The following is a 16,723-nucleotide window of genomic DNA, read 5'->3' on the forward strand; positions in this document are numbered from 1 at the left end:
GCTCTTCCATGATCTATGAAAATCTTCTGTATGTTTTTTTGTATTGCACTCCAATTTTAATATTAAATTATTAATACCTGAGCAATGTGTTTCTTTTAGTGTCTTATGTTAACCAATAAAATAGTAAACAGAATTATTCTAACATTTAGCTGTAGTTGTTGTGGTAATGTGCACAGAATGTTTGAAGTAATAGACAGTATTACTCTGCAAAATTGAACTTGTGAGTAGGTGTGCATATCACCTATTGTAAAAATATTATCACTAAAATAAGCTGAAACATTTGACTGCTTAACTTGTAAGATTTCCCTTGGAATCAAGGATTGTTTTTGAAGTTATGGGTGAACATAATCTATTTCTCGTGTAAGCAAATGCAAAACTATTGACAAGCAACTTTCGGGTTTCAGATATATCTCTAAAAACCTGTCTCTAAAAAAAATTATTCACTACCTTTGGTGGGTGCTTAATATTATCTTTGAACCAATGATTTATGCTTTTAAGTTAAAATATGATAAAATAAACAATTTGAACAATTCAAACATTAGTGCTGAAGGGGACATGCTACACAAAATACTTTAGAGGGGAAAAAAAAAGCGCTCCCTCTGCAGGATTAAATCTTGCTTATATTATTTATATAGAGACAGCAGTACTTTGAGAAAATCCAAGAGAAACGTTTGATTATCTTGAAGTCTATCAGAACATGGGACTTTTGGTGTAGAGGCCCATCTATTAGAACAGCTTGTAAAATTTAAAATGCATACAATGGATGATATCCATTGTCAACATGCATTTCTTGACCCACGTCATAGAAGGCAGTTGTATGTCAAACTCCAGCATCTAGTAAATCACATGACCACAGAACATCCAGTTTAGGTCACATGCCCAGACAGTGAACATCTGAAGTCTCACAAACAGTGTATGAGATCGAGCTGTTGAAGACGCAGCAGTAGTGTTACAATCTCCCCTCAAAAGGATACTTCATAAGAAAAACTACACAATCCCCATTGGGGACTGGCTTTTATTAACACAAAAGTACACGGTCAATGACTTAAATCAGCTCTTCAGGACATCAGATTTGCAACTGGAGTCTGTGTTACACATTTGTTACACATGCATGCAGAGCCTCATAGACTATACTATAAAGAATCTGATTTATATAGCTTAAAATGTACCACTTTAAAAGAGTTTGTACAGTTTTGGATAATCATATAAAACATTTTTTTCAGAGAAGACCAAAAGTATGTATAAATGTTCTACAGTCCCGTCCATTATATATTTCACAGCTGCACGGTTTGAATTACGAGTAAATGTGTGAACTTATTTTATTGTTAAAGAAATGCACTGATATATTTATGTAACATACTGAATCAGTAATGGTGTATTCACAAATATTGTAAAACAGTATTTTTTTGTAACTTGTAACAAAAAATATTCAAAATACTGTAAAGAATATACAAGTATTTACAAAAAACAAAAAGGATAAAAAAGTGACAACAAAAAATTACTTTAAAAATGTTTTATTAATTCATTCAGTGGTATACTTAGAAATGTTTTGTAAAGAAAAAATCAGCCACACGTGAAGAATAGCTAATATCTGATAAAAGCAGTGTTATAACATCTAAAGAAAATAGTACTGCTGTGCCATAATAAATTGTCTATTAGTACAAAAATACATTTTAGGGCACACAGTACAGCATCCAGTATCACAAATAAATGAAGGGAACACTTTTCAAAGCATACCCTTTGAATACAGAGTTTTAAATTCATTTAAACCAAGCTCTTTTTTTTGTAGATAAACATAAAAAGTTCCTGTGACTGTTAAAAATGTAGTGTATATACTGGTAGAAAAGTTGGTTTGATTAAGGTTACAAGGGTGCCTCAAGGGTATACCAGAATACAAAGATAGCCTTTTTTAGAAACTTTTTTTCACTTTTGTTTTATACAAAATAACAAAAAGAGAGAGACATACAAAAAAGTTAATTTACAAACCAAGCACCAAGGCGATATGCTAGCAGTATGTACAGCCACACTTTCTGCATCTGGAAGTTCCAAAAGCATAGCAGCAAAAAAAAAAAAAAAAAAAAAAAAAAAAAAAACATATCTTTCTCAACTATTACTTCTCTTGTGTACTCAGCCAAGTGTGTTTTATACAATGGAAAAAAAGTACACAATTTCATAATTTATCAATATAAATTCAAAAACAAAAATGTAAAAAGGTTTCTAAGTCATAAAAACCTTCAAAATGAAAGTGAAAAATAAAGGGTAAGGCATCCCTGCTTGTTAATAGAATAACGGTGATGAATGTACAAGGTTGAGCAGGCACCAGAACCAGTCATAGCACACGCATAGTCCCTTTAAAATTGGAGAGCCAATGCTAACCAAAATGCAGTGCACTTACCTACAGTAAAATCAGGTAAACTGATTAATGCTAAGCAAAAAAATACAGCATTACAAATCCTAGCTGTAGCTGAAAAACCCTTCACATGTCAATTTCATCTTTAAGTGTTTTTAATACGTTTGCCAACACCTTTAAATGGCAGAGCACACCACAATCTGATAAGTATAACCATTAAAACCGCTATCACTGCAGTTTTAAATAGTCATCATCTCTCATTTAATACCTTTCTAACCCATGCAAATCCTCACAAAAAGAAGTAAGACTGGGAAACCTGGCTTAAAACAGGATTCAAAATATGTGGCACTGGGCATGCTTTGAACAAGGGTTCAAGAGACTAGTTCTTTGTGAGCTTTTAAGCACCAAAATGAACAGCACTTAAAAAAGAACCTGAACATTGTTGTTTTTTTTTTTTTTTTGTGTAAATTCAGTAACCAAATCTTTGAGAGCATGATTAATACTTAAAAGTGGTCCAGTCCCTGAAAAAGGACATAATCCCAGTTTTCACATTCATCAACAGACCAGCTGCTTCCCGCTTCAAAAGTGATCGATGAGAACGGAGACACAGTTTGCTCCGACAAGATAGTTAGGATCCCCAGAAAGGGATTTGTTCTGCCAGCTCTTAGGATCACCTGGGGGAGGAAAGAGAAGACATGGTAATAGCAGAAAATATTGAAACCTTTGTCCTTTACTTTAACTTTTAAATATTGTTGGACTGGCCCAACATATATTAAAATACTGCAGCATAGGCGTGTCCTAAAGCATGTAGCTAGCTACTTCTGATGGTTATGGTACCAAGACATCAGGAATTACTGCAGTCGATGACAACGACTATTCCAGAAGAAGTTTGTTTCAAACAAATCAATACGGAGAAAAAAAAAAAAAAAAAAAAACATGCAATGTGATATTTTATTTATTAATAATCTGCAGATTTCAAATATACAATATACTTGATTAAAATGTTGTGGACTATGACTTAAAAGCTAGGATCATTTGATCTCCAGATCAAACTCCTTGATACTTTGCTAAATATTTATATTACTAGTTTAATGCATTCTTTACTTGTAAATGTATTACATTTTATCCACTTTTTGTTGGCCTGATAGCACTATGAAAATAAATACCACTCATGATGATGCCTAAAGCTCATGCTGTAAATAAAAATGTTAGAACTGTTTAAAAAAAGTGAAATGCTGGAGTAAATGAGAAACAAAGGCATGCAGTTAGTCAGTTTAGAGGCTTCTGAAGTAAGAGCTGTAATTAACAGCGCAAGATACTACAAAGCAACAGAAGAAAATACCTTCAGAAAGCAATGCAGAGTCTAAATTAAATTTCAAGCATTACGTGATTGTGCGTTAAGAGTATTAAACTGCAGCCAAGCAGTGACAGTGAAAAGTAAATGAGAATACAGTCTAATTAATCAACTTTAGTCAATTTCAAGGCTGATTAATTAGAAGCTAATCTACTCAAAGGCATACTTAACATTAAATTAAGATACTCTGCAAAGAAACAAACCAAGTTAACTTCAAAGTTGTCTTTTTACAACTGTTTTAGTTCATACATGCCAATCTAAACTCAATATACAGTACATGCTCATGATGTTTAGAATACAGGCATTAAAACATGCAGTCAGTTTGCTTTTGTGCATCTACCATGTCTTTGCATAGTATTGCCATTCAAGAACTGCATGCAGTACTGTATGTGTAGATACAAATTCATGTGCTCTACTTTTTGCAGTTTTAAAAGAAACAGATGTTTCAACAGCAAACATGTTAAGCTAAAGGTTATGTTATGTTAAAGGTCATTGTTTTTCTTTATCATTACTTTTATAAAGCAAGTAACATATAATACCAAACATGTATTGCTCTGCTTTTTGAAAATAACAGTAAAAGGCAAAAGTTTGATCTGGGAACCACGAAATGGAATTAAATTTTACAGTGACCCACAACCAGGTTAAATTTACGATTCTCAAGCAGGTACCCAAAGACCCCAAAAGGACAGAGAGGACAGCATACCCGACGAGTCGTCGGAGGATTTTAGAGCAAAAGACCAACCATCAGGGGTCATAGACGCACAGTGAGGTAAGCGCAGCTCCACAGGCTTCAGGAACTTCAGTCCATGAGGTCCACACATCACCAGCGGGCTGAGCAGCGTCTCTCCTAGAAATAAAACACTGTCAAATTTAGAACCAAGAAAAAAAAAAAAAAAACGACAGGGAAACAACTTCAGATATTGTTCAGTTTTAGCCAAAACGTGCAGTCCCCATATACAAATAGAATGAAGTGTGAGTACTCCTGACCTTTCTCTTTGTCCAAGGGGGGTAGGATGCTGTTATCCCTGCATACTTTAAAGTAGATCTCCTGTTCCACTCCCTCAGGAATGGCTCCTTGTGGGATGATGATACTGACACCGGTTTCAATGGAACTCAGGACTCCACCATTGCTGTTAAAGATTCCTCGTGCCGTTGCCACTACAGTGTGACCTTCATCTTCATCATCGTCCAGCGCACCAGGACTAAAACAGAAGAACATATCTTAATATCAGGGGACATCAACAAGAGGCGATTCTCTGCAACACACACTTACTGACGCACAATTGCTGAAGGTGAGCATTCCAAGACGATAATTTCTGCAAATAGTGTGCTACGTAATAAATATTTTTCATCAACAAGACCAGAATTTTTTTTAGTTCTTTAAAGTCAGTGCTAGAAATTCACTTCAATGTCTAATGCTCTCCATCTGAGCCATCTTGTGTAGTTTTAAGAAACCATGTTGTTTACCTATGTAATGGCAATATGCTATTCATTGGCTCTCTTGAAGGTTTTAATGAAATGTATTTTGTTGACACACTGCTGGAAATAAGTATTCCCATGTAACACTATATAATTTAGTGGGTCATTTCCCCCCTGTATTAATTAAATATGCTCTCCACAATGACTAAATGGTTTCTTTTAAGAAAAAGGAGAAGCAAGACCAAGCAACATTCTGAAGTGTTTCACACGGGGGGGAATCTTCCCTAATGTCTCATTATAATTTCAAGTGTTGCGGCTCACAGAATGAAATTTCAAGGAAGGCTCAGTATATTTAATTAAATTGCCAGTCACTTCTTTAATTGCACACCATCGTCATTACATTAAAGCCTCAGTAATACAGCTTAAGGTTTAAAGGAGAGAAAAAAATAAATGTGTGTGTGTATATATATATACACACACACACATATATATATATATATATATATATATATATATATATATATATATATATATATATATATATATATATACATACATACATACATATATACACACACACACATACATACATACATACACACACACCACCTGTGTCCTTAAAAAAAAATAACACATTGAAATCTCTTCCCCTCCCCTTTTTCAATTGAAGGTATTTGTGTAAACAGGAGTCACTTTTCTACTGTTCTTACCTTACAGGGATAGCCTTGGGCATGGCTTTGACATTGTTCTGTTGATATTTGGGCCGGTTTTCTGCAGTTCTGGAAAAGGTATCCATTCCACTGTCGAACTCAGCAGGCTGTGGGAAACACTGTGGTTTCACCGGAGGCTGAGGTGGGGTGCTCTGTGGCTTGGTCTGGAGTTCAGGTTTGTGCTGCGTATCATTGGGCAAAAGATTGTGATTGAATTTCAGGCTCTCGAATTTTCTCTCAAACGGCCTCGCTGAGCTGGTGTACGGTTTTGGGGTGAATCGATTGTAGCTGGAGGTGACTGGTTTCGGAGGCTGGTCAGTTCCGTTAACTGGGGCTTTTTCAGGGAAGCTTTTCTGTTGAAGGTAGCTGGACTGCACAGTGTCCTCTCGGTTGTTAGGCTTTACTGTGGTCGGTTTAGTCTGCGGAGTGGGTGGTTCAGATTTGGACTTGGGGGAACTGTGTACGTCCAATGGCAGTGAGCTGACTGCAGTTAAAGTAAAACAAGAAAATGTTAAGGGCTTGAAGAAAAAAAATGCATTTTATGAAATCCTGATTATATAGTTCTTTAATGCTATACAGTTTACAAAAAGTATTGAAATAATTAATGCAACACACACTAGATATTACATTTACCTTTGACTATGGGGTAAACTGACACAGGACTAGCTCTGGGACTATGGAAATATATTTCAATATACATTTACATGATAAAATAAATTAAGTACGATGTGAAAAGATATCAAACTAAAATCTGGTGTTCACATGCCAAACTAGAACAGTTCCTGGACATACAATTGTCTCTGCATTGCTACACTTTTGATATGTAGCCCACTGGGCCATACAACACACCATGTAAAAAGTTATGGGGCATTATCTTCATATCGCAGATCTACATACAAAAATATATGTATCAAATTTTAAAAAGTTTCCAAAATACCAGTCTTGCACTCCAGATAGTAGCTGTAGAACATGCAGCTGCAGCGCATGCTGACTGCTCAAGGACATGCCTACCTTCAGACAGCGGGGGTTTGGGGAGTACAGGTGGAGGTACAGATGGGTTTGACAGAGGCTGTGAAGGCAGTCCATACTGGGATGGAGGAGGAGTAACCTGAGGCACAGACTCATATCTCTTTTCTACAACACTGATTTTATCCACAGGCTCCAGTTCTGCTGGTTTACCCCTGTTAGTGTTAAGAAATATTTTAGATTGTATCAACGATAAAAAAATTGATTTATTCATTAACACATAAATACAATGTACAAACAGATCCATAGCCTAAACTCCTATGAAGAACACACAAGTTTAACACATGCTCACTACTTACTTGCCACTGGTTGAAAGACCAACACAGATTCAGGAGTGAATAAAAAATAAAATATGAAGAAAATACATTTGTAAAAAAAGTTTCAGGTATAGGATGTTTTCATATTAGTCAAATTAAGTCATATTTTGAGTTATTTTTTAAAAAGTGTCAATCATGCATGTATACAAAATAACACTATAATACAATTCAGTTGTTTCATTTTACCAATTAAAGCACATTTTGAAACATCCTATAAAAACTGAAGCAATCTCTACCATGACAATGTAAATAACTAATATAAAATTTAAAAAAAAAACAACACAAAAAGGGCCAAATATGCACTAATCAATCCAATTCTAAAAGCAATAACCTATCATGCAATTTGGAACAGAAAAATATCATAGGCGCTACTCTATGTCAATCAGCTTTGTTGTTTTACAATAACTGCTTGGACTACTCTAAATAACCACGTAGATTGTTACATTCAAAAAGTATGGATGTAGTGAAATAACTTGTAGTGAACAGTTTCATATATTGCAATGGAACTGGAACTACTGTTTGTCAGTGGCCATTATTAATTTGTTTGATAGAATACTTAAGAAATGTTTCAAATGTTTTAGAGTGCATATATCGCTTTATGAACATTGTGATGACATCTTGAACTAGTCTCACATTGAAAGCAGTGATTCTTACCACTTCTGCTTCCTTTTCAGGTAGTCATAGCTAGTGTAAGAGCCAAGAAATCTAAGTGATGGCAAAGCAAATGTAGCAAAAGAAAAACAAAATGGAAGAATGATCATTTAACCTTTGCAGGTAAATAAATTAACAGGTTAGGAAAAGAAATGTGTAAAATGAAATTACATTATCTGCATTTTATTTTCACAGAGATTTACACACCAATATTGATTGATTCTTGAAACAAAAGAAAGTTTCTAAGACTTAATTGGAAAACATGTCTCGTTCATTCTAGAAAGCATTTTATGATCTGCTGTAAGGAGCTCAGCAATGTCTTGAGGTCATTCACTAGCTTAGTAACAGGAATAGATCCTGGGGTTTATTTTTCTCTGTAAAGCTTTAGTCTGAACATCTTCATAACATTTTTCACATGCCCATAAAATATCATAAACACAGACTGAAATAAAAAATGATTGGGCATTGTATGCTGCATGTCTAAGTTTCAAAACTATGTCCTATAAAACTGATTTGATCTCTGTCATAGTAGAACACTCATTAGTACTCAAATGCCATATGATAATATTTAGACCCTGTCTGCTGACACAATGGACTCTCAGGGATGGTGATAAGTTGAAGACTGTTTCATGCGTGACCAATAGCACATTATAAAAGAGGGAGGTGACCTTCATGTAGCACATCCCTGAGGACTCCAGCAACCTTCCTAGCATTTTTATAGGTATGCAGCCGTCTCATTTCCCTATACATTTTTCTAAATGAAACCGCAAAGTCGTCTTTTTTTTTTTTTAAGGTTTGAAGGATGTTGTTTAGAAGCGGTCTACTAAAATATAACTATTAAAGCCTCACCATATCTCTGGGGCACTGACAAATGCACATATCCTTCTCTACTGACAGTTATAGTTTAAAATATACCAGCCAGGTGGCTTTTAAAAATTTTCTTTCTAACCATTCTCCCCCCCTCGATGTGAAACTCAAGGACAAGCATTCCATTAAATGTCCTATACAATGCAGTAAACAACAGTTCAGAGAAAAAGGTGAAGTGCCAAAGGCCTGAGGAGTTATAACACCAGGAATGCAAAACACATTATGCATGCTTAAGACTGTTGTATGAACTTAATTTATATTCATTTAAAAAATACAAATGACGCTATCAAAATGTTGCTCTCATAATACTTATAGATATATATATATATATATATATATATATATATATATATATAAAATGTTAAAAATGCTTTACGTAAGACTTTCTGAAAGACTTTAAATTTAGTTGAGGGTGATCAGTAACTCAACAGCTGACTACTAATGCTGTAAAATGTTACCTGGAAGAATAGTTGGAGGAGTTTGTCTGAGGCTGGACTGGTTTGGCAGGATCAGGGAAGCGATTCGCAGGCGGAGCTGGCTGAGGGGCTGGTTTGCTATCAAAGCTTCTGCGATCAAAGTACGAGAGCTGCTTCCGATAATATTCCTCATCCTCTTCGGGATCATAGTGGTTTGAGCGGACTATATCCTCAGGGGGTTTGGTTTGAGGTTTTTGAGGTTCAGGAGCCCTGCAGGTGAAAAATAAAATAAAATAAAAATAAAAACACAGAACACCCCCCCCCCCCCCCCCCCCCCCCCCCATATGAAAGCATGTGGTCACATCTAGAAGGATATGTTTTCTCATACAGACAGTAGGGGGCATATGTAGACTTCCAAGTTCTAACAGCAGTATACTGTAGGAATGAATTCTAATTAGCTTCCTGTGCCACAGATGAAACGAGAAAAAAAAAATCAAAGCATTCCTCCTACCTGTATGTAGGCTTTTCCTGGTCTAGACGACTCAGAGAGTTGGCCTTGGGAACAGCAGTTGGTCCGGTAACGGGCTTGGGGGCTACTTCTGCAGACTGCCGACAAAACATTCCACACATAATTATTACTAAACCAGATTCACTTTTCATTATGGATACTTTTGCATTTAAAAAAGTTTAATTAAGTAAATGAATCCATTACAGTTACAACCAACAAATAATAAAACAGGATAGATAATTCATATTCGGAATTAAATATTATTTCCAAAAAAAAAAAAAAAAGTCCTTGGAAGTAAAAGGACTACTTGGAAATTACATTTTTGAATCTGGCTTGTGAATTATACAACATGTTATGTCATACAGCCTCTGGAACCATCCTTTCTAGTACTCACCCGGACAACAGCAGGGTCACTAGACTCCTTGGCCCTGTCCACCGACACTGATCTCTTGTTCTCAAACATCTTCACTCTGGTGAGCACTGACTGTCGCTTCATTGCAGGATCCTCTTCCGGCTCCGTCACTGTGGTTGGGGGCAGTGGTTTGGTGAAGGCAATTGGTGGTTCTGATTTAGCTTGCGGCTGTGGAGGTGGTGGCAGAGCAGCATCTGCATTAAGCGGGGGCTCGTACTGTCCTGGTTTGTACCCCCTTTGAGGGCCTTGTGTATAGGTCCTTACTGGAGGGTCATAGTATGGATTGGGTTCAGGGGACCTGGAAACAGGGGGGGGAAAGGCATGTGGTTCGGGTTCATAACGAGGCTGTGCTTCATACCCGACAGGGGGCTGTTCTTCATAGCGGGGCTGTTCTTCATAACGGGGCTGTTCTTCATAACGGGGCTGTACTGGTTTGCCGTAGCTCTTCGCTGGCTGTTCATAGCGGGGTCTGTTGTCGTATCCCAGAGGGGGCGGCTCTTCGTAGCGGGTCTGTGGCAGTGTGTATTCAAGCTCTGCGCTTTCTTCATAGTGTAGCCTTGGATCATAATCCTGGGGATGCTGGTTCTCAAAAGGAGGTCGGGCCGAGTAGGTCTGGGAGTGGTTTTCATCATAGTGTGACCACTGGTCATCGTAGGGGGGCACACGGTTCTCGTATTGCAGGTGCGAGTCATAGCTGCGAGATTTCTGTTCCATAAAGTTACCAGCAGACTCATATCTATATGGTGGCTGGTCATAATCTCTATATGGCTGTTCATCCTGGTACTGAGGCTGTGGTGCATAGCTTGGAGGTGGCTCTTGTTCATATCTATTCACTGGGTGAGCCACAACTGGCTGTTTTATACCATGGTTCTGTCTTGGACGCTCATCCACACCATAAGGATCTTTCTTGTACATCGGCTGTAAAAAATAAAAAAAATACATAAAATAACTGAAATGATCAAGTCATTTTACAGTATTCCAAAGAAAAGTATGAACACAAGAGAAAAATCCAACACTCAAGAAAAATGTAGCACAAAAAGCTGTTCTACACAAACTGAAAGACACACCAAGTTAAAGCACTGATCTTATTGGCAATTTGAAACAGCGAGCAGCAACTTCAACGATAATTTAATCTTAGTCACTTTGACCTTGAGACTTTGCTAACCCTTTTAAAACTCAGGATTATCAAATGTCTTGCTTTGAATTCTAACCATTTAAAAAATAAATGAATAAATAAAAAAATATGTTAGGACATTTTTTTTTTTTTGTCCCTACCATGGAAAATCCTAATACGTTCTATCAAGCTGCAGTCACTTGTAAGTTAAAAAGCTTCACCTCAAGTTTTACCCAGATAATTGATTTTGTATGACTTCTCGTTGTTGTGCAAGTAATACAAACACAAAAACTTACCTCTTCAGACAGAGTAAAAGTAGTGGGGACTTGTACAAAACTGGGGATTCAGACACTATTTTTACACCCCCCACCCCCAACCCCACCCCCTGTTGAAAATATGTTTTCTAGAAAAAGGCAAAAAATATATATTATTTGCTAATCCTGTACTGGATGCTACTAAATGTGTTTTTTTAAGCTCACTGCCTTAAAAGCCATGCAAAAGTAAAAAGTGCTATGAAAAAGCTCTGAGAAATACAATTAAAAACAAACCTTTTTTGAAAAAAATATAATTTATGGAATAGAAGGAAAAGTTCAATATTTCATGCAAGTCAAAATGTGTAAGAAGTGAAAGCCTGGTGAGAGGCAGCAGTTGTGGAGAGATGTTTCAGGACTAGTACCTTTGGTGGCTCTGCAAGAGGTGATCTGGATTGTTCAGGATCATTTAGCATTGACCGGGCTAGTTCATGGGTGGGCTTCCTAAGAAAGCCAGCCTGGGGACTGTAGGTGCTTTGAGGGGCTGGAGCACGCTCCTCGTGAGTCATACCAGCTACATATACAGTGTTGTCAACAGCAGAGGGCGCTGACACAACAGCAATAGGCTCAGGTTGATGGGGAAGGTTAGGGATTTCAGGAACAGCCTCAGCTTTCTGGGAAGTAGTGTTTAAAAACATTAAACAAATGTAATTCTCTTTTTAATATGTTAATTTTAATTGTCAAACAATACCAAGAACTTGTTTAACAGTTCCTTCATTGTTATTTCAAAAAATATACATCACACACAATACATCAAGACACAGCTTACCAGAACAGTTAATATAGCCTAATACATTTTAAATAGTTTTATAAAAGTATAACACTTTGGTTTAAAACAATTATATCTAAGAGCTATAAGAATTCAAACAGCAAAGTGAATCATGTACTATTAAAGTTTTACCTGCTGAAGTGTTGGTATTTTGAACCCAGTTGAGTCTGTTCTGGGGAGGGAATCGGGCTGAACCGGGGGCTGGTAGGGTGGGTAAGCCTGGGCATCTTGGATTACTGGTGGATCTTCACGGACAGGCTCAGAGGACCTTGTAATGGCAGATTCTGGAAGTGGACCAACTTCATCATTAAGAGTTTCATCGAGTTCCTGGTCAGTGTAGGCACCCCCTTCAGTGTCTGTGTCTTCATAGTCGGATGTGTGTCTACTGTCAGTGCTGTACATGGAGTATTCACTCCCTGGAGCAGAAAGGTAGGACAGCCGGTCATCATGTAGATCAAGATCATCTTCTGGTGCTCCGTCCGCCTGATAAAGAATAGTCTAATTAAAAATCAATACCATGGCATTTAACCACCACACTGCCAAGCTGCTATCATCTTGAGGAAAACACACCACCCATGACTCAGAACTTCTTGTCTTCTTAAAGGATTAAAAATGATAAGCCCAATATTTGTGGGTGAAAATTGCTGCTGGTAAATGATGCCATCACTGAAAAAGTACCTACAACTGTCCAGTAGAGGAACTGTTCAGTAAGGCAAGGTATTTTTATTTAGCCAAAAAAAAAAAAAAACATATGAATTAGGGTCCTCACCCTGCCTTCAGAGACCCAAACTAGTTGGTTCTGCTGCTGCTGAGCTGTCTCCTTCAGTGCTCCATACCATCCATCATTCATAGAATTCATATTGATGATGGCTGAAATAAAGACGACCCATGTAACAAAAGCTACTATCAAAACGACAACACAGTACATGCATCTGGAAATCTAAATGTGTTCTAGTTCTTCAGTAACAATGATTCCACTGCTAGGTAACAAATCTAATCACTGGGCATATTTCAGGATTTGGTAATGAGAAACCCAATCCATGCATCCTCAACATGTCAAATACCACTTGCCCTTCCTAATATTTTGGCAGTAGCCAGATCAGATCAGATCAAAGGAGTTATTTTGTGAGACGTTGGCCAAACCACTTTGAGGGCTTGACTTGCACTAGAAGAGAATGTTAAACACAGCCATTTGCGTATCTTAATAGCCTATATCCCTGCAGGTGTAAAGCGTCAGTAAAAAACAAACTTTCAACAACAGCTGAACCGATAAGGCTGTCCTAAAAAAAACACTAGTCATTTCAGCTAACGTCACATGAAAGTTGAGAATCCGGAGTCCTGGAAGAAGGAAGAGCTTTGTGCCCCTGGAAGTCATGAATAATTAGGAACATGCTACATTTCACACTGACATCTGCACGCTGGGAAATGGTTTAGCAGTTTAAAAGAGACATGTCATTAAAAACTGCAGGAAATAATCTTTGCAAATCATTTATCACATGCTCCATTTCTTTGTTCATCCCCTTCTGTAATGTCACGTTCACTCAGACTGCACTATTTAAAACACATGTACAACCTACTTACACGTAAACAGATGATGGTTGTTTTTTCTTAGCTTAAGGGCTCGCTCATACAGCTTCCTGGCACTTTTCCTTGACTCTGGGCACAGCCTTGTCCTCATGTTTTTCACACCCTGCTTGCTATCTGGGTTCAAAAACACTACGATTGGATACCACTGCGCATAATTCAACCGGTCCACTGCATTCGGGGTAATGTCCAAAACAGCGTGTTTATCCTAAAAAAATACAACAACTCAGTTTGAACTGCTTAAAACACACTTCAATAACTGCAATTGTACAGCTACAACCAACACATCTAAATACTTACTCTGTCAATGATCTGTTTGATTGTATGAAGGCGAATAATCCCAGAGTTGCGCTGGTCAGTCCCTGCATCTCTTGGCTCACTCCCTGAAATAATTATTTAAAAAAAAAAAAAAAAAAAAAAAAAAAAAAAATTATCTCTCTCACACACACTTAATCAAACTCCCCTTTTAAATAATTTAATGTTTAAACAAAAGTAATATTATACACAAATCTTTTACTGCAAGTGTGAGTATATAAATTAATGGTTTACCAACACAGTTGACAAATGGTCAAAGTACCTTCTGATAAATCATATTTTAGGTTTACTATCACCATTCATCTAAAATGACGCAGTCGGTGTTATTTTGACTTGTGGCCAGAACTATTTTTAATGGTCTGACTGTCAACTGTTAGAAAAACAATCAATCAATTTCCTGATTAGCCAATAATGACTCTTGGGGACACAATCTAAATTACTCACCAGAAATATATTATTATTTCGGCTGTTCTGCTTTCTAAAGTCTGTCATAAAAAAACACCTTTGCATTCCAATACAAAAAATGTACACAGATAAGAGACCAGAAACTGATAAAGATAACAAACCAGTGAAAAGTCATAAAACAATAAACTGTTCCAACTAAACAAATACAAACTTGACAACTTTATTTTGTGCAGTATTATGACAAAAAGATATGTGCCTTTATATATTTTAATATATTGTATGCACTCTTGCACTTACCTCAGGAAGGAAATGCAGCCCCTTTAAAACGTAATGAATGTACTCACTTGCCAACTCAAACAAATCAGGCTCTTCTCTTCCCAGCTTTTCACGAGCCACATCAGCAATGGGGCCAAAGACAACCACAGGTCGGAGAAAACCAGCTGTAGACCACATTGGAGAGCTCAATGAGTTTCCACTTAAAACAGGTAATCCTGTTTTTGTTGATTTGTTTTAAATACAGGTTATTGAACTTTAACACAGCAGTTCTGACCCTTTACCTTCTCTGAGCACAACTCTTTCATAAGCTGGGTACTTGGATTGAACAGGCTGGGCTGTGAGATCCTCTCTGCTTTTCCTAAGGTTCCTCTTGGAGCTGCGAAGGCCACGGAATCGCCAGAAATCTGCACGGTCACCTCCCGCGGTTTTGGGAAGAGTGTACTGGACACTGGATAACTGTTCGGCTCTAAAATACATACATATATATTTTAGACAAACATGTTTACCAGATCTTAGAACATTGTTATGTTTTATTGATTACATTGTTACTTTCTGCACAATTTGATGAGCAGTTGTGTGCAGAGCCTTTTCTGACAGATGCAGCCTTTTAACTCATCTGGTTTAAGATGAACAGCACATATTTCCTCCCTAAATTATCTAGCAAGTCAAGTATACATGTTCTAATGCAAAAAAATAAATAAATAAAACAGGTGACAAATCAAGAAAAAAGGCCAACACATACCTAGGTATTCTGTTAAAGGGCATTTTTTAGACAAAACACCGTAAACAATTGTTTCTATAGTCATCTAGTTTTTAAGCTGCACTTGTGTTCTATCTGAATAAATTAATATAATAAGAAAGGAAACCAGAAGAGTATTTGTACCTGTTTTTGTTAGGAATGATGCCTCTTTCTACCTCTTTATGATTTTTGCCAATGCGAATTGCCAGCCATGAGCCTAGCTTCCCATTATACAGAGTGTCCACAACACGGAACACTTCTCCCTTGTTGAAACTCAGTCCGTAAGGGGATTCCTTTTCATACTCAAAGTGGGTTCTGATGTAGAAGGAATCCCCAACATCTGACTCCACTATCCGGCGATACACTGCAATTTACAAGGCACAAGATTCCAAATCTTTAGCATGATTATAAAACTTTACAAAAAGTGAACTCCACAAAAACTAAACAACCCACATTTAATCTAAATTCTAAATAACTATTGAATTTCAGGGAGTTTCTTCCTCAGAACACTGGGGATAAGTAACAACAACCTTCATTCTTACTTACCATCTTTTTTTTTCTGAGCCAAAATGGTGACCTCTTCACCTCTGGGAAGATCAAGCAGGAACAGAACTGCCTCTTCACGAATTATATTTGCAAAGTCAACATTATTTACCTTAAAAATAAATAAATAAATAAACAAACAATTAAACAAAGAAAGTTCGAAGTGCATGATGTTCCTCACTGGGGTTTGCTCATTGTTTCTTATTTCCTAAACCAAATAAGATGTTAATTTTTACTTTGTTGGCAGCAATCTATAGGATAAAAGCAAAGGTTTTTACAAACGTTTTTTCTACAGGAGGTCTGTGGTTTTAAATTCGAAAATAACGAGGACGTGTTCAAGCAGTTTTGGCCGATTGCCAATAAAATACTGAGTACTATAAATACAAATCCTGGAAGCAAAATCCTGTATTCAAAAGGACTTTTGTAACTTTGCTTTCAACACACACCCACAGATAAAGTATTAATAGTGGAATTGTTTTTTTGTTTTTTTTTCTTTTCAACACTATTGTTACAATGAAATTAAGTAAAATGTTAGAAGTGTTGCGTCTGGGTGAAGAATTGCTAACCTATTAGTTTAAAAAGCAGGGGAGCCAATTACTTATAACCTCCTTCCACATTGTTTATGTTAGAAAATGTA

At 36.8% G+C, this 16,723-nt stretch overlaps 1 protein-coding gene across 6 annotated transcripts in view; it reads right to left on the bottom strand.

The window, feature by feature from the left end:
* Positions 1–1,502: 1,502 nt before the first annotated feature.
* The window catches only part of LOC121294726 (tight junction protein ZO-1-like), a 48,777-nt gene continuing 33,556 nt past the window's right edge, over positions 1,503–16,723 (bottom strand). For 2 of the 6 annotated variants that reach the window (XM_041218769.1, XM_041218767.1), the window contains exons 12-28: positions 16,090–16,198; positions 15,688–15,907; positions 15,086–15,270; positions 14,873–14,968; positions 14,109–14,191; positions 13,806–14,016; positions 12,994–13,094; positions 12,357–12,707; positions 11,821–12,069; positions 10,013–10,948; positions 9,622–9,716; positions 9,153–9,380; positions 6,845–7,014; positions 5,834–6,317; positions 4,692–4,906; positions 4,408–4,551; positions 1,503–3,024 (exon numbers count right to left, since the gene is read on the bottom strand). In XM_041218769.1, coding sequence (XP_041074703.1) covers positions 2,930–3,024; positions 4,408–4,551; positions 4,692–4,906; positions 5,834–6,317; positions 6,845–7,014; positions 9,153–9,380; positions 9,622–9,716; positions 10,013–10,948; positions 11,821–12,069; positions 12,357–12,707; positions 12,994–13,094; positions 13,806–14,016; positions 14,109–14,191; positions 14,873–14,968; positions 15,086–15,270; positions 15,688–15,907; positions 16,090–16,198 — 3,972 coding nt within the window. In that variant the 3' untranslated portion in view covers positions 1,503–2,929. The remainder of the gene's footprint in view (positions 3,025–4,407; positions 4,552–4,691; positions 4,907–5,833; positions 6,318–6,844; positions 7,015–9,152; positions 9,381–9,621; positions 9,717–10,012; positions 10,949–11,820; positions 12,070–12,356; positions 12,708–12,993; positions 13,095–13,805; positions 14,017–14,108; positions 14,192–14,872; positions 14,969–15,085; positions 15,271–15,687; positions 15,908–16,089; positions 16,199–16,723) is intronic. The other 4 variants (XM_041218770.1, XM_041218768.1, XM_041218772.1 and 1 more) reach the window with 4 other exon arrangements.

This window comes from Polyodon spathula, chromosome 19, assembly GCF_017654505.1.
Source record: "Polyodon spathula isolate WHYD16114869_AA chromosome 19, ASM1765450v1, whole genome shotgun sequence".
NCBI classification, from domain to species: Eukaryota; Metazoa; Chordata; class Actinopteri; order Acipenseriformes; family Polyodontidae; genus Polyodon; species Polyodon spathula.